Below are 26,747 nucleotides of genomic sequence, written 5' to 3'. Positions count from 1 at the left end.
ATGAGCACCAAATCACGAGGAAGTAATCACAGCTCCTGTTTATCGGGAATGTCATTGCCATTTGTGCCGGGTGCTTTACCCGCACTGTCTCGTCGATGCCCGGAGGCGATCGGAGGCTTCTCAAAGCAGGGTTTCACGGGAGGTGGACTGCAGGTGGTGGGACGGGGAGAGCACCGCCTACACGGGGCTGGGAAGGGAACGGTGCTGCGGGAATGTGCACCAGGCCCTCAAGGATCAGATGCTGCGTCTCATTTAACTGACAGCACCGGCAGGGGTAGGGTCGCCTCCACCTTGTGGATAAAGACTCAGAGGCCTAATGGGCTCAAGGTCGCACATGCACCAGGCGGAGTACAGGGATCATGATCTGACCTGCTTCACCCCTGAGCCCCTGTGGGTGAGTTTGGAGGCCGACGTGCCCGTTAGGTGTTTACTCCGAAGGGAGTTGGGTGGAGTCAGCCGTCTTGGCGTAGACTGGTCACCGGGGTTGAATCAGGGGTGAAGCTGCGGCCAGACCTCGGCCTTCTGACTCTCAGGCCTGGGTTCTGTCCCTAGGATCTCTCTGGGCCCAGCTTCGCACCTCCTTCCTGAAACACTCATCTTGGAGGGAGGACCTGAGGAGGAACAAGGCAGGTATTTCTAATCCCCCTCTTGGATCACAGAGGCCTGTTGGGTGGTTGCCGTGGTAACAAGAGTCGGCTTTCTGACCTGAGTGTGTGGAGGGACCTCTCGGCTTCCCGTGCATGTCCCCTTGTCGTTAGAAGAACACCGTCCGATGGTCTCAGAAGTCTGAGGATGCATGCCCCCCGCCGCCCTCACTTCAGAGTATACCCCCGTTTATACGCCAGGTTCGTGTTTTCCTGTACAAAAGGCAGAGTCGCAGACACTCAAAGGACCTTCATAATCAACTGCCTTTGATGTAGGTACCACTGTGAGCCCCTTTCTCCATTTTCTCAAAATACACATCACTTCTAAATTTTGCCCCAACTTACTAGGAGTCGGATACTGTGATGGTTTGGGCCGAGTCTGGGTTTCCAGAGAACTGAGCTGAGAGAGGGAGGTTCTGAGCCAAGTGGAGAAAGTCATCCATGCCCTCGAGTGTCATTGCTGCTGCGGAACCAAGCCCCCCACCCCCCCGACTTTCAAAAACATCTTTGTAGTCTGTTTACAATGAATTGAATTTCGCTTTCCGGAGCCAGTATGTTTTTAGCAATGGAAGGTCATTCTCTTTGGGTTTCTGTTTCAAGTGAAACATTACTCATGGAAAAACGGGAATGTTTTAGAGTACTTCCTAGAGGGCCACCGGGTAAGAAAAGTTGTGTCTGTGTCTGCATGGGACACTCAGGCCTAGGAAGTCAGGATATCCCCTGCCGCCGGAGGACGAAGCTGAGCTGTCCAGAGTCAGTGTTGGTGTCTGTGCCCACTTAGTCTGTGATGTGTTCCGTGTTCATACGTTAAGTTTGCTCTTTAGGTTTGGTTTGGCTGTTGAGACCAATATCGGATCAGTCTTCAATATCAGAATCTATTTGTGGATTCTGGGATGGGCCAGGTGATGGCTGTGTGTTAGCTCCAGTGTTTGTGTTGGGCAAAAGACTACAGTTATCTACAATCACCCAGCATATACAGGTAAGAGTCTATAAAATATTTTCTAAGTCACTTAATAAGTCAACCCTTTGGGTTTGATTTATCTGTTATCTTTATGAGGGAAGCATACTGTTTATGCTTGGGAGAATAATGACGCCTCCCGAAAAGTCTGCGTCCTGTCCTAACCCCTTGAGCCTGTGACTGTGTTAGGTTACGTGGCAGAGGGAATTAAGGTTGCTAATCAGCTGACTTAAATGGGAAGATTATCCTGGGTGATCTGGGCAGACCCACTGTGACCACAAGGGTCATTAAAAGTGGAAGAGGGAGGCTGGAGAGTCAGTGTCAGAGTGATGCAACCACAAAGACTCAGCTGGTCACTGATGGCTTTGAGCTGCAGGAAGGGGCAATGAGCCAAGGGATGAATGCAGCCTCTAGAAGCTGGGGCGGACGGGGATGTGCCTTCTCCGGAAAGGGACACGGCCTGCCCACATCTTGATTTTAGTCCAGCGAGGCACTTTCCAGACTTCTGACCTCCAGAACTATCAGGAAATAAATTTGTGTTGTTTTAAGCCAGTAAGCTGGTGGCAGTTTGTTGTAGCAGCAATAGAAAACAAATACACTGTTCTGTGTATTGAATTTAAAGTAGGTGCAGATTTTTAAACTCTCAGAGACATCCTGAGGTAACACACCATGCGTGGCAGTATCTTCTTCGAAATGGTTGCATAAAGCACTGTCCATCGCAACGTCACACGCTCCAGTGGACACTGCCAGCAGCGTCGCCTCCTTTTACAGCCTGGCCGTCGGTCTTCTCTCATTGGTAGATCCCGGCATCCCAGCCCGGGTTCCTGTGCGATCCCGCCCACCTGGAAACAAGCATCTAGACGCATGTCAGAGCGACTGTTGGTGAAGTTACTGGAGACCTGGGTGAAAACGTTGTAGTCTGAATGCTTAGTGGGAAGTGAAACTCGAAAGCAGATTCAAATCAGTTCGAGAGCAGAGGAAGCGGGAAGTTCACGCTGTAGAGAACAGAACATCTTTGAGATGTAACTCAAGCCTGTTTGTACCTCGATTAAAGAAATAGTGGTCTCTTGACACACGCCATAACTCTTGACAAGTATTAGCTGGACGTCCACCCAAGTTCACTGGTCCAGCTGCAGTGATGGGTTCAGGAGCAGCAGGGTTGACAGTTTTTGGAAGACGTCAGCTCTTCTTCAGTAGGGCTTCGGAATCCAGGCCAGAGATCAGGATTCTGAGAGCAAAGTGAGTGAACGATGTGGCACAGCCTGGCCATCAGGGCCTGCCTGGCACCAGGGAGTGTTGGCACAGAGGCAGGCATGGACCACCGCAGGGTGAGCCTGGGGAACACTGTGCGGGGTGAGAGGCCATCACAAAAGGCCACATCTTGTATGATCCCACTTAGATGAAACGTCCAGACAGCTAAATCTGTAGAGACAGAGTGTAGACGGGTGGTTGCCTGGCGCTGGAGGGGGCTGGGGAGAAACGGGAAGTGACGGCTGATGGGTGTGGGGTTTCTTTGGGGGATGAGCGTGTTCTAAAACCGACCGTGGCTTTGGCCACGTTACTCTGAATGCGCCCGAACCGTTAACGTGTCTGCTTTATTTATCTATTTACTTTTGGCTGCGCTTGGTCTTCGTTGCTGCGCGCGGGCTTTCTCTAGTTGCGGCGAGCAGGGGCTACTCTTCATTGCGGTATGCGGGCTTCTCACTGCGGTGGCTTCTCTTGTTGCGGAGTATGGGCTCTAGGCGCACGGGCTTCATTAGTTATGGCTCGCGGGTTCAGTAGTTGTGGCTCGCGGGCTCTAGAGCGCAGGCTCAGTAGTTGTGGCGCACGGGCTTGGTTGTTCACTGGCACATGGGATCTTCCCGGACCAGGGCTGGAACCCGTGTCCCCTGCATTGGCAGGCAGATTCTTAACCACTGTGTCAGCAGGGAAGTAAGTCCCCACATGTGTGTTTTAAACAGATGAATTGAATGATATGTGAATTATAGCTCAGTAGAGCTGTTGAAAAAAAATAAGCATGTGAGGTGACTGCATGACAGAGGCTTACCCACAGCCATGTGGGGATTTGATAAAAGCCACTTACTTCTGAGAGTGCCCTGGAGGTGTGGCAAGTACCTGCTTCGGGCCTTGGAGCCGTCACGGTCAAAAAATGCCTCTGCCTTCTTCCCGAAGCTGTTGTTCTTGAATGTCAGCTTTAGGGACAGGTCTGTTGACCAGCGAGTCAGGGGTCTTAGTGGACACCGTCTGTCTCTGTCCTGGACTCCGATTTTCCTTTTCCTCCTGGGTGGGTCCTTGTTCACAGGGATAGTGGCTAGTTTGGTGGACGTGTGACCGCGATGCACTTCCACCGCCCTCGGGAAGCATGTGTTCCTGGGGACCTTGCCACGTCCTCAGCATGCCTCTGATAAGTCCCATCTGTACCGAATGAACTCCTGCACTTACAGAGCTTATGATTCCTTACGGTATGCATTTTCATAAACAGAGACAATGGTCCGACAGGGCCTGTAGGACACCCATCCTTCAGTTGGGAACTAGTAGGATTTTGGTACCATTCTGAAGCCTTTTCTTGCTGGATTTACACTCTGCCCGTCCCACCGGCTGGGGCTTGTCCCAGGGCTCATGGCACGTGGGCTGTTGGGGGAAGGGGTCTCGCCGCAGGTGTGTCGGGTTCGCGGGGTAGGGGTGGAGGTCAGCTTGCTCGCTGATGGCCGGGCCAGCACCCAGGCTGCTACCACAGAGCCATGGCCAGGGCAGCTGCTGACCCTTGGCCGTCCTGGGGGCCCCATGAGCCAGGAGGTGGCAGCTGAGCACTGTCCTGGATTCTGTCTAGACACCCAGGGGAAGGGAAGAGTTAATTCTCGGGGCCCAGGCAGTCGCCCATTCACGAGAACTGTAGTGATTGCCTTCGTTCATGGAGGCTCCATCGAGGGCACTGTGCCAGGTACTGCATTAGAGCTTAAACGCACGAGGAGGGACAGGCCCATAGTTTAACGGAGAAAAGAGAAAATAACCCTGTGACCCTACAGAAAGTAAGTCTTTGGTAGGTAAGTTCAGTGAAGGAGTCGGGGGTCGGTGCCTGGCATCCACACGAGCCAGAGCAGAGACCCTAGAGCACAGGACCGGGCCGATGGTCTGACCTAGACTTGGCGTCAGACGCCTGGGGTGGAGTCGACGGTGGGTGATGGAAAGGCAGGTTAGAGCGCAGCCTGGAAGGGTTTTACATGCCAGGAGTGCCTGTGTGACATGGGTCTGCCCCCAAGGGTGTTACTGAGCACCCCTAAGGGCTGGACACTGTTAGGGGCTCAGCTCCATGACAGCCCTGAAAGGTGGGTGTCAGTGTTCCCATTTTACAGCTGAAGACACTGAGCCAGACCTCGTGGTCTGCCGAGGGTCACAGAGCTGGTACATGGCTGCATCGGGATTTGAATCAGCCTGTGTTCCATCTCCTATACCAGGCTTGCATTCTCTCTGGAGAGAGAAATCCCCCAGAGGCAGAAGCATGAAGACTGAAGCCAGGGCATTAACTGTTAGGTTGAAGTGCAGGGAAGTGCCCTTTGCGTGGGTCGGAGGTCACGTCCAGCAGCGTTGGGGTCTGAGGAGTGAGGACCCTCTGGGGCAGGAGTGGCCAGCAGAGGTCTCGTGGAGGAGGTGGGGATGGAGCAAGGCCTCGGTGTGGACCTGGGATGGACAGAGATGGGGGGGGGGCAGGCTGGGAGGTGGGGCTGGTGGGGACCCACGTGACGGGCTGGACGTGCCTGGGGGACATCTGTTCAAGTGGGCACCCATGCAGACCTCGGGAGCCTGGAGGTGACGGCGGTCCGTGCTCAGGTCCCAGGGAGACAACTTCGGATTTGACCCTCGGCTTTCTCTGATCCTCCCGTATGTGTCCTCTGCAGGAAACGGGCGAGCAGATCGCTATCAAGCAGTGCCGGCAGGAGCTTAGTCCCCGGAACCGCGAGCGCTGGTGCCTGGAGATCCAGATCATGAGGAGGTGAGGGCCTGGTGCACGAGCGGGCCCGGGTGCGGGGCCGCGGGGCCGGGGGACCGCAGGACCGGGGGCCTGGGGCGTCGGAATGACTCTGGAGGGACCTAGCAGGCAGGCCGAGCTTTGGGATGTGGAGCAACAGCCCCAGTTCCGTCTGGGCAGGAGCCATAAATCCCAGTCCCTCAGTAAGGACCCCAGGCCACACTGTCCAGAGGGGTGACTTCTGGAGGAGTGGCAGTTACAGCCCACCACTTGGCCTTGCCAAGGGCTCTTGGGGGTTTTCTTTGTTATATTAAATTATTTAAAATCGCCATCACAGTGAATTTTCCTTTGTTGGCAAAAGTCCTTTTTTCTCCAGTGTTTCCATTTCCGAGCTGGTATGTGAGTCTCCCGAGCCCTGAGCCTGTTGCTCTCGTCTGTTCCTCCAGGGTGCCCTCAGCCAGGAAGGCATGTGGGGAAGCTCACAGGCCGACAGGCCCCAAACAGGGGCTCCCTGCTGGAGCTCAGGGAAAGGGGAGGCATCCCCTTGTTTGTAGGTGCACATGTGCGTGCGCGCACACACACACCCCCCACACACACCCACACACACCCCACACCACACACACACACACACCCCCCACACCCCCACACCCCCCCACACCCACCCATCCCCGCCCAGTGGTGGGCGCCCAGAGCCGGGGCTACGGTGCCCACAGTAGCGCTGCCCGGGCCCTGGGCGAGTGGTGAGCCCCGTGTCTCCCCACCGCTCGCTCTCCAGGGCCCTCGGCGCCTGCAGGCCACCCTCCCTCACTGGTTCCCTCCCCCCAGGCTGAACCACCCCAACGTGGTGGCCGCCCGGGACGTCCCCGAGGGCATGCAGAGCCTGGCTCCCAACGACCTGCCCCTGCTGGCCATGGAGTACTGCCAGGGAGGGGACCTGCGGAAGGTGAGGCTGCGGGGGCCGGGCAGGGCGCTCGGGAGCCTCGGGGTGGGGTCGTGGGGTTGCGGGTGCACGGAGGGCAGGGAGGGGCTTGCCGTACACCCTGCGCAGCTGTCCCTGACGTGACGCGGAAGACCCACCAGGTCCGAGCGCAGGGAGAGGCCGGTCAGACTCCAGGACGGGCCTTCCTCCCTTGGCACGCTGGGGCCACTTGAGCCCTTTGGTGTCATCGTGGCCACTGGCCCGGATTGGAGGGCTTCTCCCAGATGTGGCCACCCGGGGTCCTGGAGCGAGGCAGGAAGGGACTGGCTCGGGCCAGCCGGGCTGGGGACCCAGAGCCCCACTGACTCAGCTTCTGGGCCCCTCTCCCTTTCTTCCCGCCGCATCCACCACGTCCCCTTGCCAGCACGCACGCTGCGGGGTGGGTGTCGGGGACCGTTGTGTGTCCCCCCCCTCCCCAGCGATCTCCGGAACAGTGTCACGACCCGCTCTTACACGTGGCCTCGTGTGATTCTCAGCAGCCCGTGACGTGGGTAAAACGGATGGGATCCCGTGTGAAGGGTGGGCCCCGCAGCCCCGAGGGCCCACGTGGGTGTCCGGGCCTCACACAGCTGCAGCGGCAGAGGCTGGGTCACGGCCGGTGGGTCCCAGCCGCAGGCCCCCCTCCGTCTGTGAAGGGAATAGCGCCCGGCACATGAGGACCGTGAGAGCTCTGGGCAGAAGCTGGTTTTGTATCAAAAAGAGGTTGCCTGTTCGTCTCCACCCCCTCACCTCGCACTCTGGACAAAGGTCTGCATTGTTCGGGGGCGCGGTCAGGATAGCCAGGCGGTTCTTCCATCCGTACTCAGCACTTTCCGGGACCCGGCATCGCATGCTTTCCCAGCACTCTTCCGGCCCCTCCCGCCTTCCCTCTCCAAAGGAGACTATCCGTGAGGGCTGGTGTGCCCGGGTGGCTCTCCCATCCGGGGAGATGGGCTCATCCTGGGGCTCAGGGCAGGATGTGAGCACAGTCATTGTCAACCCCCAGCCCAGGGACTGATAACCGATGACAAATGGGGAACTTGACAACGCTTCCGTTTTCCTCTTTTATCTTCCTAACCTTTGACAGCTGTCTGATTCCTAACTGCAGCTATTTAGGGAGATAAAGCCGTGTCATTGTAGTTGAGTGGACAGTCCTTAGAGGGCAGCGTGGGAGGGGTGGGAGGTGACCAGCTTACAGAGGCACAGGACTTTGGACGTCATCTTGTAGGCAGCAGGGAGCCAGTTGGCCAAGGAAGAAGCTGACACAGACTTTGGCGTGATTGACCTGGCACGGGGTGCAGGATGGTGCAGGGGACGCGGGAAGCGATTGTACCCCACAGGGCCTTGGTCCACACGGTCACCAGGGGACCTGGGGTGCCCACGGTCTGTCCTCTTTGTTCTCCAAATGAGGTGGCTCGTCTTTCCCACCTCTAGAAAGTTCAGAATCCGCACCTGGTCTGGGGAGACAAGCTTGACCAGCACGGGAGCGAGGGTAAAAGCCAGAGCTGATTGAAGGAGTGCCGTGTGTGTGCCTGTCGCAGGGAGCGGCTGGCGGACGTGCACGGGTGTGGGTGTGAATTAACGACGGGGCACCCCGTCGGGAAGTTACTTCCCGAAGTTGAGGCCGGCTTCCAGCAGCAGATGGAGTCCCTCGACAGGCTTGCCAGGGCCAGGAGGGCACAGGGGCTGAGCGTTTGGGCACGAGCCTCAGGTGGACCTGCGTCCTATGGCAGCTCTGCCGCGCAGCGGCCGTGGTGGCAGACGGATGGCTGGACCCCTCCCGTCCAGCACCCTCACCTGTGAAGTGGAAATGCCGCCAGTGCTGGCCTGGGCAGGGGAGCGGGAGAGAGGGTGAAGTGAGACGGGGCAGATGAGGCTGCACTGAGCCCGTCCACGCAGCTCTGCTGGGTGCCAGGCACGTACGAAGTGCCCACTGCCCGGTCCCTGCTGTCATCTCCACCCCACAGCAAGGCCGCGTCGGGGAGGGGGTCGGAGGGAGGTGTTCAGTGGCTCTTTCGGGCTCCCGGGAGCAGTGGACCAACTGTGGCTGAGCTCAGATGGGCCTGCTTCCCGCAGGACCGCGGCCCAGGTGAGACTCTGAGAATGACTCAGGGTTAGGGTCACACACGGGAGCGCTTCTAGGAGCTCTCAGATGCTTCCTCCTTCCCCGCCTGGGCCGACCCTGCCAGTCCTGCCCGGGTGGGCTGTCCACCCAGGTCCCCAAGGCCCAGGGCCCGGGGAGTGCTCAGCCGGCCTCGGCTGGTGAAGGACACTTGGGGGCGCATTGGTGGCTGGTGGCCGCTCCCCTGACGCCTCTTTCCCCTTCTTGACAGTACCTGAACCAGTTTGAGAACTGCTGTGGCCTGCGGGAAGGAGCCATCCTCACCTTGCTGAGCGACATCGGTAAATCCCAGCCCTGGAAGTCAGGCCGTGCCCTCCGGGGAGAGGCCTCTGGGGGCGAGGAGGGGAGATGACTGGTCCTCCGGTCTCTACGGAGGTGGGGTTGTCGGGGACAGACGGTGGTGGAGGACGGGGGACGGTGGGGGTGTCAGCAGGGCCTGGTCGGGCCGGCGCTGGACTCAAATACCTTCCTTCCGGACGAAGTCATGAAGTGAATGATGGTGTATATAGGGTAACAGATTTCCTTTCCCATTTAAAGCTCCACTCCCTACTTTCCCGGAACAGCCAGTGATGGAGCAGGTCGTCTGTTCTTTGAGTGAATTTCATCCCTTGGCAGTGAATTTTTCCACTTCCACACTGGCGGTTCTTTTGCTGGCCGCAGGCTTAGGAAAAACGGGCCTTGTTTATCCCTTTGGTGCCCTTGGTGTCCTCCGAGGAGGGTGTCCATGGCCCTCAGAGAAGGCCTGGCTGGCAGCCCGGCTGGCCTGGGGAGCGGGAGCCTGACCTCAGCCTGCCCGGGTCAGATCCAGTCTCCTCCACCCTGGCGCCTGCTATTATTTAGGAGTAAACCTCCGAGGTTGGTGGTGCAAGGATCTAAAGTTTAGAGGTACCCCAGAGTTCATCACTGAGCCTTTGCCCCCACATTTGGGGAATGACGTCATTTTCACCCCTCTGCCACCACAACCTCTTCGAAGCTGTATTTTTCTTTTTTCCTTCTGTGCGTTCAAACTTTCTTTTTAGGAAAATATCAAACATATAGGAAAGTCGGAAGAGTAGTGAAACCCACACACCCGTCACCCAGGTTCACCAGTTGTTACCGTCTCGCCACGTCTGTAAAGCTGCGTTGGCTGACACTTGGCCTGGGAGGGCAGGGGGGCCTCTGGTCCCCGCGGCTCTGGGTCTGCCTCCCTCTCGCTCTGGTCAAGAAGGAAGTGAGCGGAACCGAGGGATGACATGCTTAAGGTTCGGATCCAAGCGGTCGGACATAGAAAATTCCCTCTCCCCCTGTAGCCGGTGTCCCTGTCCTGTGGATGGGGTTCACGGTGAGGGCAAGTTGACCTGGCGCCAGTTTGGGGTTTTTTTTTTTTCCAGCTCTGTTGAGGTATAACTGACAGGTAACACATGTAAGTTTCAGGTGTGCAGCGTGAAAACATCGCACCGGTTTTACGTGACCAGCGTGGGCGTCCGTCACGGGCCAGACTGCTTCCCTCGTGTGGGTGTGGGTGTGGGTGTGTGGGAGGTGCCCTCTCTGACTCCCTAGGGCGTCCAGTCCTTAGGCCAAGATCCCACCTGTTCCCTCGACACCTTGCCCCACCCTGGCCCATCCACGCTGTGCTTACACATTTACCTGTTTTTTGCCCCAGTGGCCACATCATCAGTTTATTCTCTGTTGGGTTGGAGGCAGGTTAGAAGGTTGGGGAACATTCTTTTGCTCTTCATGGGCAACTTTGGTTTTGTTTCTCTCTGGTTAGAGCTGTTTCAAGTTATTTTTTTGTATGTTATTCCCTCAAATATCGTGCTTCCCCTCATTAGATTATTTGTGCATTCAGGAGATGGTTATTAAGAAAGTCTTTAAATTATTGGCTCAAGCACACGAAACTGTCTACTTCCTCATGCAGCCTTCTACTGCTTCAAGTGACTGTAGTAATATTCATGGAGCCTCTGCTGGTCACGTGTCCCTTGGTGTGGGCATGTATCACATCCAGTTACCTTGGCCTCCTGCGGCAGCTTTCCTGCGATGCATTCAAGGTGTCTGTGTGTAGGTTACATGTAAAGCACAGTCATGAAGACAGGAGACAGGTTCACTCCACGTGCCTATGTGGCTCCGTTCTTCTGTCGGTGGATGAGTATCGAAGGTCTTTAGGTCGCTGATGCCCTGTCTTTCCTCTCTGTGGCCCCAGGTTGGAAATAATGAGGCTTTGAAGTATAGTCAACTAGACTTAAGTCCATGAAGGCCGAGACTTAGTCAGTGCTGTGTCTCTGGCATCTGGAACAGCAGTAGTACCTTATGTAGCAGCTTGTTTGTAAATATTTTTCAAACGAATGAAATAAATCCCAAAAGAAATTAGAATAAGGACGTATTTTTGTATTTAAAAGAACCGCTGTCCACATATAATTAAATTAACACTCCCAGGTCAAATACCAGCGCTTCCACCTGTTGGCAGCGTGACCTAGGGCACGTTATTTAATTCTTAAGGGCAGCAGCTTTATTTGCTGTGAGGTGGGAACGTAACTCACCACGGGAGAACCGCTAGGAGGGTGGAGAGAGGGAGGTGGGACACGTAGTCCCAGCACACGCTCTGCTCGCCGCGTTAATGTGCAGTGAGCCCGTGCTCGTCCCTTCCTCTTGTCCTTCCCCCCTGGGTTTGGGGTCATGGCACCCCTTTTAGAAAACCTCCGTCGCCCTCACTTGGGTTGTGACCCGAGGCTGGGATCCAGTGAGCCAGGCAGGTGGCTGTCTTCTGAGATGTCCCTCCCCGGAAGTGGCTGCCTCCGGGATGCCATCAGGCCCCCTGATTTGGAGGCTTCGGTGGAGGTTGCTGATAAGCCTGTATTGTACTTTCACTCCCTTTTCTGATTTGTGTATGAGATTCATGAAGTTTATTTATTTTGCACAGATGTCGTCACAGAGCCCAAGTCCAGAAGTTTTTCTGGGAGTTCATCTAATGTAACTCTTTTGTATTCTGGAACATTTCCTGAACCTGTTTTGTTCCAGTTTGTCCCAAGGGCCGGCCGCACGTCCCCTTTGTGGAGCTGCCCTGCTGGTTCCTGCCAGGTTGACTTCAGATAAGGGCAGAACCCCACCCTTGCCTGCCAGGTCAGATTCACGACCTTCTCCTCTGGGTGACACCTACTTGCCTTTAACCTCTTCGGTGCCCCTGGCCTCCCAGAGATGCCCACTCAAAGCAGCGTCAGGATGATAGACGCAGGCAGGGTTTTTTCCAGTGAACTTCACATTGCCCAAGAAGATCTTGCAGAGTATGCATGAGTGAGCGAGCAGACGCCGGGCAAGCGCGCGGGTGAGCCCGTGTCCTGTGCCAGGACGGACAGGCCTGTTAGAACATGGCTCTTATGCTAGCAAGAGGTCTGGGGACAGGTGGTAGAGGCAGCTGGAAGTGATCTGTCTTCCGCATAAAGCGACCCTAAAATAGCTCCAGGAAGTTGTATCTCAGTGGACTCTATTTAAACAGTGTGCTCAGTATCCTTTGGAAAACATTGCCATGTGTTTCCCTCTGCCAGCTGACAGCAAACCCCTACACGCTCTGGAGGCCCAGGTCTCTGCTGCCCAAAGAGCGGGGACCTGCCCACACCCAGGCCAGCTGGGCGGGACGGTCAGCGATCACCACGGCCTTACCGGATCTTTGATCTGTACCCTTCTTGATTCTCCAGGTGGCCGGGGTACCGTGGTGACCGACCATCCTGTCCTGTAAGCGTTCAGGGCCCCCGCTCCCCATTTTGTCTGTGCTCCATTCTCTGAGTCACCATCTCTGTCCCTGTTAGAGCTGCTCCTAGCAGGCGTCCAGCCCTTCCACCTTACAGGACAGGGAGGGTTCCAAAGGGAACTCAGGGCTTTAGGGAATCAGAACACTGGGCTCTCTGCTTTGTGTGTATGTAATTGTGGATTTCCTTGCTTATTCTATTGAATACTTACGTTCTGACTGCATTGCTGATTATAATAAAAGATGACTACCTGGTCTCAGCAGTCCAGGTCATTTATATATAAAATACATGGAAAGGCGTAAATAACCAGATTAATGAATGTAATCATAATAAAAGAGAAGACAGCTGCTCTCAGCCCTGGCCTCACTGCCTCTCCAGCTCCGCTGCCTCTGACGAGGGCCTTTCCTCTCTGGAAAACCAAGGTGACTTTCTGGGCCTGCGCATCTTCAGCTTTAAATGAGGCATTTGGGCTGGGTGACCCCTGGGGGCCCTTCTGACTCTGAATATTGCTTTTTCATTGTTCAGGTTCTGATTTTCAGAAAAGTTGCCCAGAATGTCTTTGACATCCACTGCACTGCCCCAGCCTGACTGCTTCCTGCGGTCCTCATGCATCATCTTCTGCCTGGAACCTTGTCTTGATGCTGTCTGTCTATTCCTGCCCCAGCCTGTGTGTCCCTCTCTGCACCTGGGTGACCGCCCGCTGCTTCCAGTATTCTGTGTGCTGGGCCATTCTCACGACATCTTTATCAACCAAATCTTTTCCGAAGTCTGGACATTGAACGCTGACCTCCACCCTCAGCTCCATATCCACGTCTACACGACATTTCTCCCCAAGTCACTTCCAAATTGAAGTCCTAGACGTTTTCCTTAAAGCCGATCCCTTCCTGACGTCCTCTTTCTTGGGTCACTGGCCCTGCCTTTCTGCCAGCTACCCGACACGGGTGCTGACCTCGAATCTCGTCTCTTCCTAGAACCTGCCCTCTTCCTGGTCCTCACCATCCCATTTAAAGAGTCTCCATCCAGGGCTTCCCTGGTGGCACAGTGGTTGAGAGTCTGCCTGCCGATGCAGGGGACGTGGGTTCGTGCCCTGGTCTGGGAGGTCCCACGTGCGCGGAGCGGCTGGGCCCGTGAGCCATGGCTGCTGAGCCTGTGCGTCCGGAGCCTGTGCTCCACAACGGGAAAGGCCACAACAGTGAGAGGCCCGCGTACCACAAAAAAACAAAACAAACAAAAAGTCTCCATCCTTTTCTTCCTGCTGAGCATCCCACTTTCCCTTTCTGTTCCCACCACCTCTGCTTATTCAGTGTCACAGCACATCACTTACCTGGAGTCCTTATTCCCATTTTACTAACCCATCTTTCATGCTTCTGAAAGGATGCTTTCATCATAATCCACCACTAGATCAAGGCCAAACCTCATAGCCTCCCATCTCTCCTGATCCACTCTAGGCAACTTCAAAACCCACTTTTCGATCCCCCTGTGAGCCTTTGTCCGCACGCTCCTTTTTAGAATGCTGCTCCGGCCCCTCCCCACGACCCTGCTCTTTCGACCTGACCCTCCGTGGGGACCGCCCTGGCCTGGTGAGCGCAGTGGGTCTCCCTCTCGGGATTCTTCTGCCCTCGTGGCCTCCTCCACTCAGGACTTGGTTTCCCTGCTATTGTTATGTGACCTCTGCCTGTCCTTGACAGTAAGGACTGACTGCTGTGTTTGGGGCCCATTGACCAGACTGTGCAGTAAGTGAAGAAAACGGTTCGATCCAGTGGCACATTTTCGGCAACACCTGGCACACTTAGGTATGAAGACACTTCCTGAGGATGGTTGAGTGAATGAGAGAATGATTTTGCACTTTTCGCTCAGCACTTGGTGTGACTGCCTCGCTACCTTGCTGATGAGTCATAGGGGCTCTTTTAGCCAGGAAACCATTAGCTGGACTAAATCTCCACATGTCTGCACTTGGCCTTCCAGCCTGTTTTGCTTGGAAAGCCCAGTGACACCAAAGTGACTGGCACATAGTAGGCCTGCGGCCAGTTCTTACTGAGTAAGCGAACGTCCTCTTGCCCTTCTCCCACACTGGTGACTCAGACCACCAACGGGTAACTGTCTTCTTTCCCTTCTTATCCCTGCGTCAGCATTCTGGTCCATTTATCTTTCCATTTCTTCCATCGTTGCTCGGGACTGTATCCCGAGCAACAATATTCTCAAGAGAGCTGAGTAATCTCTTTCGGTTCAGGGTCTGGTCAGTAGGCTTCATGGTCACGATCCTCACACAGCCGCTTCTCGACATGGGAGTCTAGCTGGTCCTGTCTGTTCCCTAATTTGTGGACTGTGGTTTGGGATTCTGGCTCATCAGTAAGAACTCCAGGAGTGCCACCATCTTCAGTTACAATGTTTGTCTCTCCCTCTTGAGCTGAGAGAAAGCTGGGGTCCAGACCTGGGTGCTGTTCCTGACAAGGACAGCAGGGGGGGGCAGGTGCGGACCCCTCCGAGCAGCATCTGTCCTGGGAAATGCCACTGCATGGTGTAAAACAGTTCACACGGAGTACTGCTTGGTGACACTTTTCTGTCACTGGAACATGAGAAATTAACCTGCAGGCTTTTCCGCTTTGTGGTGTGCTTTTCCATTTCTATACACCTGTAGTACCTCTATTGTTAAGGGCTTCATTTTTTTTGTTTTTTTTTTTGCGGTACGCGGGCCTCTCACCGCTGTGGCCTCTCCCGTTGCGGAGCACAGGCTCCAGACGCGCAGGCTCAGCGGCCATGGCTCACGGGTCCAGCCGCTCCGCGGCACGTGGGATCTTCCCAGACCGGGGCACGAACCCGTGTCCCCTGCATCGGCAGGCGGGCTCTTAACCACTACGCTACCAGGGAAGCCCAGGGGCTTCGATTTTTAAGAAACCTTTAGACACAAAGGTATTGTTCTTTTTTTTTTTTTTTTTTTTTTTGCGGTATGCGGGCCTCTCACTGTTGTGGCCTCCCCCGTTGCGGAGCACAGGCTCCGGATGCGCAGGCCCAGCGGCCATGGCTCACGGGCCCAGCCGCTCCGCGGCATATGGGATCCTCCCAGATCGGGGCACGAACCCGTATCCCCTGCATCGGCAGGCGGACTCTCAACCACTGCGCCACCAGGGAGGCCCAAAGGTATTGTTCTTCATCTCAAATTCTTACGTTCCATCCAACTGAAATCAAATTAGATTCTCTTGGCTTGAGACAATTCCGATTCATGACACTCCCCTGAGGTACCGTTGTGTAAAACAAGGCACCTTCAGACTGAACTAAGCCTTTTAAGGACTGATCCCGTAAGGGGAGCTGTCTAAGAGCTCCTGCCCATCAAGGTTTTGACCGTTTCCCTCAGTCCAAGAAACCGTGTATAACAACACCTATAGGATTTTTTAAATTCCGGGCTTTATTAAGTTAACAAAAAAGCATTTGAGAATAAATGACTCCCCCGAAATGAGGACTCAAGTTTGTCACGTACAGTTGCTTAAGCATAAAAACAGACAGCTGTTAATAGTGATCACTGGTGTGGTCACCAGCTTGCCCTCTGTCCTCCCTAGAGACCTGGTGACAACTCTCAGTCTTTGTAGTGTCGAGGGCAGCACTCTCCGTGTGACCTGACTGCCCTCCCTGGGAGCTTCTTGGGACACCCCCCCGGCCTGTGCCCCATGCCACTGGCTCTGAGAGGTTCACATCTAGCTTCAGAGGCCTTACCTTAGTCCGCGTTTCTACTCGCTCTGAATACAGTGAGTTTCAATGTTCATGTATCCTGCTGTTGAACAAACTGACCCACGCCTTTATGTATTACACCCCGACACTGTGTCACATACCCAAGCGGGCCCTTGTGACCCAGTCACTGAGCAGGCACGCCTGGTCTCCCCACGTGGTGCTCCCGCCGGCCATGCGTTCACATTCAGCAGTAGCAGCATCCCTGTGTGCAGTGTCGTGTCTGTGCAGTTATTAGTATTTGTTAGTACACATTGCTTTGATCCTTTAATAAAGCTGAGTCAAATAAAAACGAAAGTGCTGATAAGAAGCATGTCTTTTAAAAGTCACCGTAACCGAGAACAAGGTTTGGGGGAATTTGGTGGGGCACACTTTGAAAGCAGCGAGTGTGTTCCTTCATTTGGACGTTTGCTGGACCTAAGCCAGTCACTGTACCCAGTTATGAAAGAAAAGAAAAGAGGGAACAGGTGTGAAAGGTTGGAACTCTGTGGTCAAAGGCTGGGTTTAAAAAGGCAGATTTAAGGAGAGGTTTTACGATTTGACTTACTATGCGGATGGAACATCCCTGAGAAGATGGGTGTTTATTTATTTATTTTTAAAATAATTTATTTTATTTATTTTTGGCTGCATTGGGTCTTCGTCGCTACGTGCGGGCTTTCTCTAGTTGCGAAGAGCGGGGGCTACCCTCTGTTGTGTTGCACGGGCTTCTCATTGCAGTGGCTTCTCTTGTTGCAGAGCACGGGCTCCAGGCATGTGGGCTTCAGTAGTTGTGGCACGCGGGCTCAGTAGTTGTGGCGCACGGGCTTAGTTGCTTCGCGGCATGTGGGATCTTCCCAGACCAGGGATCGAACCTGTGTCCCCTGCATTGGCAGGCGGATTCTTAACCACTGAGCCACCAGGGAAGTCCCTGAAGTTGGGTGTTTAACTCTCAGTTAGACCTTCTCCAGTGTCTTCAGGAAACATTCAGCATGAGGTCTTTACACAGCATATCTGATCCCTTGGTTTCTGCGGAGGGCTTCTCTCTTGCCTCCCTCCCTGCTGTGCCCTGGCCGAGGACCCGTTAGTAAACCTCTCTTAGTGTTGTGATCACTTTTGCTTTTTACCTTTTTTTTTCCTAATAAAAAAAGGTTCATACCATTACATCGTTGACATCCCTCTGAGTTGGGTAATATAAACCTAAATAATTTTTAATAATTGCCTGTTATATTATGGATCTTCCATAATTTGTTCAGCCGTTCCCTGATTGATGACTTTCCATTAGTTTCTCATTATTTCACTCCACACTATGCAGTCCACATCCGTATTTGTACGTGATAGTGCTTTTGATTTTGTAAGCTGGATTACCAGAGGCGGAAATGAAGGGTCAAATGATATGTATGTCTTAAAATTTAATAGCTTTTGCCATATTTCTTTCCCCCAATTGCACAGCAGTTATTACTCCTTCCAGCAACGTAGGGAGTGCCTTTTATCTCTCATCTAAAATTCCTGCCAGCTGAAGAGGTGAAAGGCATTTCGTTGTGGCTTTTTTTTAACGTATTTTTTCTGGCTGCGCTGGGTCTTCGTTGCTGTGCACAGGCTTTCTCTAGTTGCGGCGAGCAGGGGCTTCTCGTTGCGGAGCACGGGCTCTAGGCGCGTGGGCTTCAGTAGTTGTTGCCCGTGGGCTCAGTAGTTGTGGGTCGCGGGCTCAGTAGTTGTGGCGCACGGGCTTACCTGCTCCGCGGCATGTGGGATCTTCCCGGACCAGGGATTAAACCTGTGTCCCCTGCATTGGCAGGCGGATTCTTAACCACTGCGCCACCAAGGAAGTCCCTCAGTGTTGCTTTAATGTGCACTTTGTGGACGGCCAGTAAGCTTGAGCGACTTTGTGCATAATTGCATAATTGTTCACGGTTTGCGTTTCATTTCTACTCCTGTAAGTTACCGCTTCACGTGTTCTTTGCCCTTTTTCCTACTGGGTTGGTTGCTTTCTTTGTGTTAAAATGGTCTTTCCTTTTTTACATTATTAATTACTAAATTATGTTGATAGTGGATAATATTTATTATTTTTAGATGAACTTAACCTGGCAGAATAGAAATATAGTAATCTTCTCTTGGACCCCATCCTCAGTTTTTATTCTTAGTTCTACTGGTCTGAATCCAAAAACTTTGGAGCCACCTATGTAACCCACCTCTTTGTTTTTTTTTTATGTTTTTTTAAAGTAAAAAGCTATGTATTTTTTTCATTAGAAAAGTAACATAACATTATGATTTTGAAAAATAGAGGTTCAAAAAAGGAAAAACGAAAGTTTTCTTGCTACCCTAACATCTGGGTTGCTTTTTTATTGATTTGTAGTAGCTTTTGTCTGTTAGGTATATGCTTTTTGGCATATGTGCTGCAGATATTCTTTTCCCTTTTTTTGGCCTTTTGCTTTGTGTACAGTGTCTCTTGCCATAAAGCTTTCTTTCTTTTTTTTTAATTGAAGTGTAGTTGATTTACAGTATTTCAAGTGTACAGCAAAGTGATTCAGTTATACATATGTGTGTGTGTGTGTGTGTGTATATATGTGTGTGTGTGTGTGTATATATATATATATATATATATATATATATATATATACACACACACACACATTCTTTTTCAGATTCTTTTCCACTGTAGTTTATTACAGGATACTGAATAGAGTTCCCAGTGCTATACAGTAGGTCCTTGTTGTTTATCTGTTTTATATATAGTAGTGTGTATCTATTAATGTCAACCTTCTAATTTATCCCTCCCCTGCCTTTCCCTTTGGTAACCATTTCTTTTCCATGTCTGTGAGTCAATTTCTGTTTTGTAAATAAGTTTTTACATTCTACATATAAGTGATATCATATGATATTTATCTTTCTCTTTATCTTTCTACTTATTTCACTTACTGTGATAATCTCTGGTTCCATCCATGTGGCTGCGGTTCCATCCATGTGGCTGCACATGGTGTTATTTCATTCTTTTTTATGTCTGAGTAGGATTCATTGTATATATGTACCACATCTTTTTTATCCATTCGTCTGTCAATGGACATTTAGGTTACTTCCATGTCTTGGCTGTTGTATATAGTGCTCCTGTGAACATGGGGGTGCATGTATCTTTTTGTTTATTTTTTAATTTATTTGGTTGCACCGGGTCTTCGTTGCAGCAGGTGGACTCTAGTTGTGGCTCGCCGGCTCCTTAGTTGTGGCATGTGAACTCTTAGTTGCAGCATGCATGTGGGATCTAGTTCTCTGACCAGGGATCGAACCCGGGCCCTCTGCATTGGGAGCACGGAGTCTTAACCACTGCGCCACCAAGGAAGTCCCCTGGGGTGCATGAATCTTCTTGATTTAGAGTTTTTGTCTTTTCCGGGTAAGTGCCCAGGAGTGGGACTGCTGGATCATATGGCAACTCTATTTTTAGGTTTTTAAGGAGCCTCCGTACTCTTTTCCATAGTTGCCATAAAATTTTAAAACTCTTTATGTTATTTGTATTGCTTTTCTTTGTGCCATATAGTTTTCCTCACATGACACTACTTTTTTTGCTAAATTTATCCCGTGGTGTTTTAGAATTTTTGTTGCTAATGTGAATGGGATTTTATTTTCTTTTTCCTTTCAACTGGATCTATGACAGGGAGAAAAACTATTGATTTGTATATACTTGTTTTGCTTCCAGACAACTTACTAAATTTTTCCCAGTTTTTAGTCTATTGAGTCTTCCTGGCATATAGTCAGATCATTTCCAATTAAAGGTAATTTTATCTCTTTCCAATACTTCTTCAGTTTTTTTTCTTTTGTAGTACAGGTTGTTAGGACTTCTGTTGCAGTTATTAAACCTCTCTTAGGGGTAAAAATCATGTCCTGCTTGGAGTCTTAGCCTTGGCTGTCCTGGGTCAGTCGCATAGTCATGTTTGCTCTTCACGGCAGAAGCTGTGGTATCAAGTGACTTCACAGCCAGGTTGTGCAGGCTCCTTCCTTGCCAGCTAGATTCTGAGGCCTTTAAAGTTGGGAACCATGCCCTCCCTGATTTTATGTCCCTCAGAACCCAGCAGAGAACGGGGCGCATAACAGGCACACGTTGGACTGTCAGATGTATTGAAGGCGCCCCCATTCTCTCCTTCCAGAGTCCCCCACTTCTTCCTTGGAGCCATCTCTGCCCTGCAGACTCTACATCAGATGACCAAGTGCTCTCTGCCCACAGGGCCCTTCTCCCTGAGCTGCCCAGCAGAATTTAAATTTTTTTTTGAGCCTCTAGACCAGAGAAGTTCCCCTTCTCAATCTTTATCAGCATCACCTGGAGGGCTTTGTAAAACACAGATTGTGGGGTAACCCCCAGGTTTCTGATTCACTTCGTCTGGGTTGGGACCCAAGGGTTTTGCATTTCTAACAAGTCTGCATGCTGCAGGTCCAGGCAGTGCAGTTTGAGAACCGCCACTCAAGACTGGACTTGGTGACCTCGTGGGTGGAAGGCTCAGAGTTCTTTGCGTGAACGAGGCAGATTCTGGTGCTGGTCCAAGTTCTGCTCACGTAGCTGGGTCCCCTTCCCTTCACCGGGGGGGTGTCTGCCGGTCCCTGTCCCTCCACTGTGATCCCCTGCACCGAGTCAGGGTGTGTGTCGGGGGCACGCGGTAATCATCTTTCACTGGGTAGGCGATTCCAAGTGAAAAGCATTGTCCAGCCTTAACGAAAACTCACTCCCCTTTCCACCCTGTCAGCCTCTGCACTTAGATACCTTCACGAAAACAGGATCATCCATCGGGATCTAAAGCCAGAAAACATCGTCCTGCAGCAAGGGGAACAGAGAGTGAGTGACCCTCCAGGGCCTGCGGAGGGCGGGTGGCAGCTGGGCGGGGGAGGAACCCACTTTGTGTGTTTGCGTTTCTTTGCTCACATATTTGCTTTGATTCTCTGGGAATGCTTTTTGATTTGAACGAAATTCAGCGAAAAGTTCTCGCTTGCAGATTGAGGCAGGTTTGAATGGACCACATTGTTAGTCATCCAAGTTGCAGGAATCTGATAAGAAAAATGTTTGTCTTCCAGCTGACACCCCCAGCCTTTGGGAGTTGCACTTCTTGGAAATGGACTTTTTGTTTTCCATCTGTTTGAGAGCCTCAGCTTTTGAAGCTAACAGGGAGTCCATCTATAAGTTGGTTCTGGACGTGGCTGAGAGGAGGCATTTGGAGCTGGCACCTGCCCATGGGGCCTGGTCCAGCCTGCAGTTTCCCCAGAGCTCTCGGGGACCTTCTCCAGCGCCCCCTGCTCAGGTGTGGGGTAACCTCCCCGCAGGGCTTGGCCCTGTGCTCTTCCTGGCCTTGTTTGTTCAGCTGGGTGACTGGCAGGGGCTCAGCTGAGTGGAATGCAGTAACTCAGCTCACAGACTGTCTGATCTCTTCCACGCAGCTTCCTGCAGCATCCTAGGTGTGACCCATGCCTGTCCTAGCTCTCACCTTTGGCCCAGTTCACGCTCATTCCTGCCAGTTCTAAGATTTGAGAATTAAAGGTATTTACTGAGAAGGAACTGGCCTGGTCCTCTGCGTCTAGGTTTAGCAGTCCTGAGGGCTGGTGCGTGTTCTGCTAATTTTGACCTTCCTCTGGCAGTTGGTCACAGAGCAAGGGAGAACATGTGCCTGGCGTTTTTACATTGTTTTCTTTTGCCTAAATCTACCACGTCCAGGGCACTCTCCCGTGTAGTTGGTGGTCCTTTGGAACTTAGGGTCTTAGGATCGGGAATTCAGAAATATCCTCTGCTCTAACAGAGACGTTCAGAATTCTGGAAGGACAGTATACTCTCATAACCGTCAGGTTTCTCCTCCTCCCTTTTTTTTCAGTTAATACACAAAATTATTGACCTAGGATACGCCAAGGAGCTGGACCAGGGCAGTCTGTGCACTTCCTTTGTGGGGACCCTGCAGTACCTGGTAAGAGACGGGGTTTCCATGTTTGTGTGTCAGTTGCTGTCCGATGGCCGTGTCTGTGGGGCTCTTCCTCCACCCTTGCCTTCTGCCATCTAAGTTTGCCGGCTCTTGGATGTTTCCTGGATGCCTAGGAACTGTTGTATGAGGTCAGACTCATAATCCATTCAAGTCAGCACGCTTTGCCAGCAGAGGCCTTATGGAGGGATGTGGTCATCTTCTCATATCAGAAGGACCCTGCTCCTGGGCCCTCGCAGGAGCCCCATAACCTCTCATGCTGCAGTATTTCACCTGAGGACAAAGAGTTTAAACCAGGTTCTTGCTGGTCTGTAGGGGGCCTCAGTTTCCACGCAGCATCTCAGGGGCCATGGAGGAGAGGGCTGAGCTTCGAGCTCCCACCCTTTCTTTTTGTTATTTGGTCTTCATACTGCGATTCTATTTGAGTCACTCATTCATCCAAGAAATATTGGTCAAGTGTAGTTTTAGAGTTTAGGAGGAAAGCAGGCATCACCCTGATACACAAATAATGAAGAAATTACACTTGTGATCAGTACTGCAAAGGGCAAGTGCAGGGTGTTATGAGAATATATTTTAGGAAGACCTAGCCTGGTCTGGGACCTGAAGGATGGGGGCGGTGGGGAAGGAGGACTGGGGGAGGGGAGAGAGAGGAAGTTCCAGGTAAAGGGATAGGACATGGGAGACCAGAAGGTGTGGCAGGAACCAGAGAAGAAGGAAGAGGGTATCTAGAGTTGAGGCTGGAGAGAGAGGTAGAGGCCAGATTATTCAAAGCCTTGTTGGCTGGGTTAGAGATTTTAAACCTTATCCTGAAACCTCTGGAGAGACATGGAAGGTTTTTAAGTGTGAGACGGATCGGGTTTACCTTTTTTTTTTTTTTTTTGCGGTACGAGGGCCTCTCCCTGTTGTGGCCTCTCCCGTTGCGGAGCACAGGCTCCAGACGCGCAGGCTCAGTAGTTGTGGCTCATGGGCCCAGCCGCTCCGTGGCATGTGGGCTCTTCCCAGACCGGGGCACGAACCCGTGTCCCCTGCATCGGCAGGCGGACTCTCAACCACTGCGCCACCAGGGAAGCCCAGGTTTACCTTTTGAAGAGACCACGCTTGGCACAGCATGAAGGGTGGATTGCAGGTAGTGGGTGAGTGGTAAGGGGGCTGTTGTGCTGAGCTGGTCCGAGCTGGTGGAGGGCCTTGAGGATGTAAAGGATGGTTCAAGAAATGCCTGGAAGAGACCCAGCAGAACTGGGTAATAGATTGTTTGCAGATGATAACCAGTACCTGTTGATTAAAGGAATCCACAGTTTAAAAAAGAAAAACAAAAAAAGGTTGAAAGCCACTGGGCTCGACGAGCTTAATTATCCTACGTGGTTCTTATATAGAAAGAGAGAAAGCAATTATTGAGGTCCTTTTGAGTGTAGCCATACTTCCCGCTAACCCCCCAACCGGGCAGTGGACTGCCGGTTTATCACCTGCCCTGGGGACTAGAGGATTCAGAGCGGGGACTCGGGGCTGTGACTCGGCACGTGTATCCACATAACGTGACCCTGTGGGTCCTGCCCAGTGTCCTCTGGACCCCTCCTCAGCTCCGCAGCAGTTAGTGAGGACCCCAGGCTCTGACAAGGATGCTAGGCCAAATTGTTCACTTGCGGGCCTAAAACTTCTGGCCATAACCGGACACACAGGCTGACCTGTGCGTCCCCACGTTTTTCCTCTTGGTTTGGACTCCGTGGTCCTTCATGAGCGTCATGCCTCCAGCCAGCCCGGGCTCAGTCCTGCCTGCACGCCTTCGCTTGTCACAGTCCTTTCTGGGCTGTCTGCCCTGAGGCACTCTGATCCGTTCCCGTCCCACCTGTGCTGGGAAGCTTTCCTCGGTTGTCCCAGCCTCTCTGCTTGGGCAGCAGCCATGCATCTGGCCTTTCCTACCTGACTGCAACAATCCATCCCGCTGTCCGACCGCATGCTGTGGACCTCGTCACTTTAGGGGACCAGCTGGCACGCAGTGCGTGTGCTGTGAACGAGTGTGCATGGCCGGGATCACTTCCCTTTGTTGTCCGTGCCCTGTCTTCCCCTCCCTGCACAGTGCCGGGAAAAGGGTACACGCTGCCCTCCGGTTCACCTGAAATACCCCCAGGCCCTTGTTTCAGCACCGGGACTGAATGAGGTCCAGAGAGACCTTAGGTACCACCTGCTGAACACGTGGTCACCTCCTCACCTGGATCGGGGCCCCGGGAGCATATGGGGCACGATAAGAGGCTGGGTGCCCCCCCTCCGTGGTAGACCCTCAGGCGGGGAGCAGCTCAGGTATGTCCCCCCATTGTCACCGCAGGCCCCTGAGCTGCTAGAGCAGCAGAAGTACACGGTGACCGTGGACTACTGGAGCTTCGGCACCTTGGCCTTCGAGTGTATCACGGGCTTCCGGCCCTTCCTGCCCAACTGGCAGCCCGTGCAGTGGTGAGTGAGGGCTCGGGGCGGGCCGGCCGCCCGAAGCGGGGAGTGTCCCCCCTGTCTTTGTCAGATGTCACCTCGCCTGTCCTGTCCCTCTGGGCACCCCAGGCTGGGCCTGAGACACCTGTGACCTCTCGCCCAGAGGAAGTCCGTTAAGACCTGGCACGTGGGCAGTCTGAGCTCCCAAAGCCTGGAAAGATGGAAGGTTGTTAAGTGTCAACCTGGATTCTGGACCTTAACAGCTTTAAATCCAGTACTGTGTAAATGACTGCTCTATGCAGGGCTGGAGATCATTGTGTTTACAGAGTGTGTGTGTAGCGTACGCTTACACTGAAAACACTGTGCGTTAGTAAACAAACAAATAGCATGTTCACGTGACAAATTATGAGCTGTATTTACATGAAAATTTATTGTTGACAAATTTTACTGTTTTTAAAAGCGTCAAAAAGTGGCTTAAAATGTGAACTGAATACATTTCCAAAAAGATTTTCTAATAAGAAAAGTCAAAGGATACAATTAAGTTATTAAAAATTACTCTATATTTTGAAACTTCTTTTCTGATTATGATACTAACGTGTGGTTCATTGCATACATAAAAGTTAACCTTTACTGAAATGCATCATTTAAAAACTAACATCCCCCAAATCAGTTAGGATTCATTCAAAATGATTCCTTGAGAGACCACACACTAATTGAAATGATGCTACCGTTGTTCAACATTATTTTTTTATCTCCAGTTTTTATTTTTTGGAGCAGTGGTAAGTTCATGTGGTTCAAACTTCAGAGTATAAAAGTGAGAAGTCATGGTTCCTCCCCACAGGCATCCGGTCCCATTGATTTTGGGTCCTCCTCTGCGGACGTCTTGTATGTGTACAAGCAAATGGGCACGTACCTGTTTGTTAACTCATTTATGTATGCCGCCCCATTTTACCTCAGTGACAGTGTAATGTGCACACTGCCCTGTACGTGCTCTTCCAGGATTTTTACACCGAGAATTTGCTCCAACTGCTGTGAACATATCTCTGTGTCTCCAGCTTCTTCACTGTGCCTGTGTTAATTTAAAAAACAAAGTAGGTTACCATACATACTCTCATAGAACCTGCCTTTCAAACTTGCTACGGAAAATGCTTTCTGTTTTTCCATGTTCTTTGTCACGTCTGTTTGCTGTTCCACAGTAGTTGGTTTAACCTGTTCCCCATTACTGGAAGAATCAGTGGTTTATAATTTTTACTTCTTAAAATAACACCAAGAATAACATCATTGTACGGAAATCCTTGTATGTCCGCATTTATTTCCCTGGGATAAATTCCTAGAAATGGGATCAACAGATCAAAGATTATCCGCGTTTTAAAGGTCTTCCATGTGCACTAACAAATTGCTCCACAGAAAGTTTGTATAAATAATGTTTCCACCAGGAACGTACGAAGCTGCCCCTTTGTGGGTCCACACTGGCTGTTGTCACGTTTCTCAGTATTTTTCTGGAAGTAGCGAAAACATTGACTTTTTCAAAGGACATCATGAGATGGTTTATTTATAAGACTAAGATGTAGCCTTTGAAATCAATTCCAGAAGAGTAGTTTTGTGTGACGCGGTCCAGTTCAGTCACCATTCACATGCCAAGACACTGGAAGAGATGAACCAGGCATGGTCCCAGCTCCTGAGGAGCCTGGTGACATGGCAGAGAGTGCCCTCCTGTGGGGAGTGACTTTAGAAGAGGCAGCGCTCCTAAGCTGGGTTCTGGAGTTGAATTAGCTCATTACATTAGTCACACCTTATCATGTAACCATCATGACAAAAACTTTAAATGTCTGTACCTCTATAGTGTTTTTAACTAACCAAGGAATTACTGCATTTTTTTCAGTTCAAATGTCGAGCGTTTCCATTATTTATAACAAGATGAGTTAAAGTCCATTAGAACTAGAAGAAGAAATGCTATTTGAAGCTATCCCTAATGGCCTGGCATCTTCATAGTAAGTTTTTTGTCTGCAGAGCCAGCCTCCTGTACGGAGCCGGGAGGCCGGGTGACCACTTGCAGGTGGACATCTCTGAAACCCGGTAGCCGTGAGACGTGCCTGTCTTGTCTGCCTTGTAATGCCTCAGGCAGCTTTAGCAATTTCACTCTCATCTCAGATGGCAGGTAGATAGTAATTTCAGGACAAATGCAATTTGAGCTTTATTATCCTATCACTGAGCTACTGTGAAGTACATTTTACGACTGTCCTGAGCAGTAAGCATTTCACTTACTGTGTCCTTTTCTTTATCTGTATAGTTTCCCGTTGATAGACCGAGTTTCTATCAGAGG

General features: G+C 51.8%; 1 protein-coding gene across 2 annotated transcripts in view; it reads left to right on the top strand.

Annotated features, from left to right (window-relative positions):
* The window catches only part of IKBKB (inhibitor of nuclear factor kappa B kinase subunit beta), a 47,265-nt gene that overhangs the window by 5,641 nt on the left and 14,877 nt on the right, over positions 1-26,747 (top strand). For both annotated transcript variants that reach the window (XM_082608721.1, XM_082608720.1), the window contains exons 3-8: positions 5,499-5,593; positions 6,395-6,512; positions 8,861-8,930; positions 20,792-20,880; positions 21,905-21,994; positions 24,327-24,451. In XM_082608721.1, the coding sequence (XP_082464847.1) occupies positions 5,499-5,593; positions 6,395-6,512; positions 8,861-8,930; positions 20,792-20,880; positions 21,905-21,994; positions 24,327-24,451 (587 nt within the window). The remainder of the gene's footprint in view (positions 1-5,498; positions 5,594-6,394; positions 6,513-8,860; positions 8,931-20,791; positions 20,881-21,904; positions 21,995-24,326; positions 24,452-26,747) is intronic.

The sequence above is a fragment of the Mesoplodon mirus genome (assembly GCF_964341445.2).
Source record: "Mesoplodon mirus genome assembly, chromosome: 20".
Taxonomy (NCBI): Eukaryota; Metazoa; Chordata; class Mammalia; order Artiodactyla; family Ziphiidae; genus Mesoplodon; species Mesoplodon mirus.
This window is presented reverse-complemented; position numbering and strand designations above follow the sequence as displayed.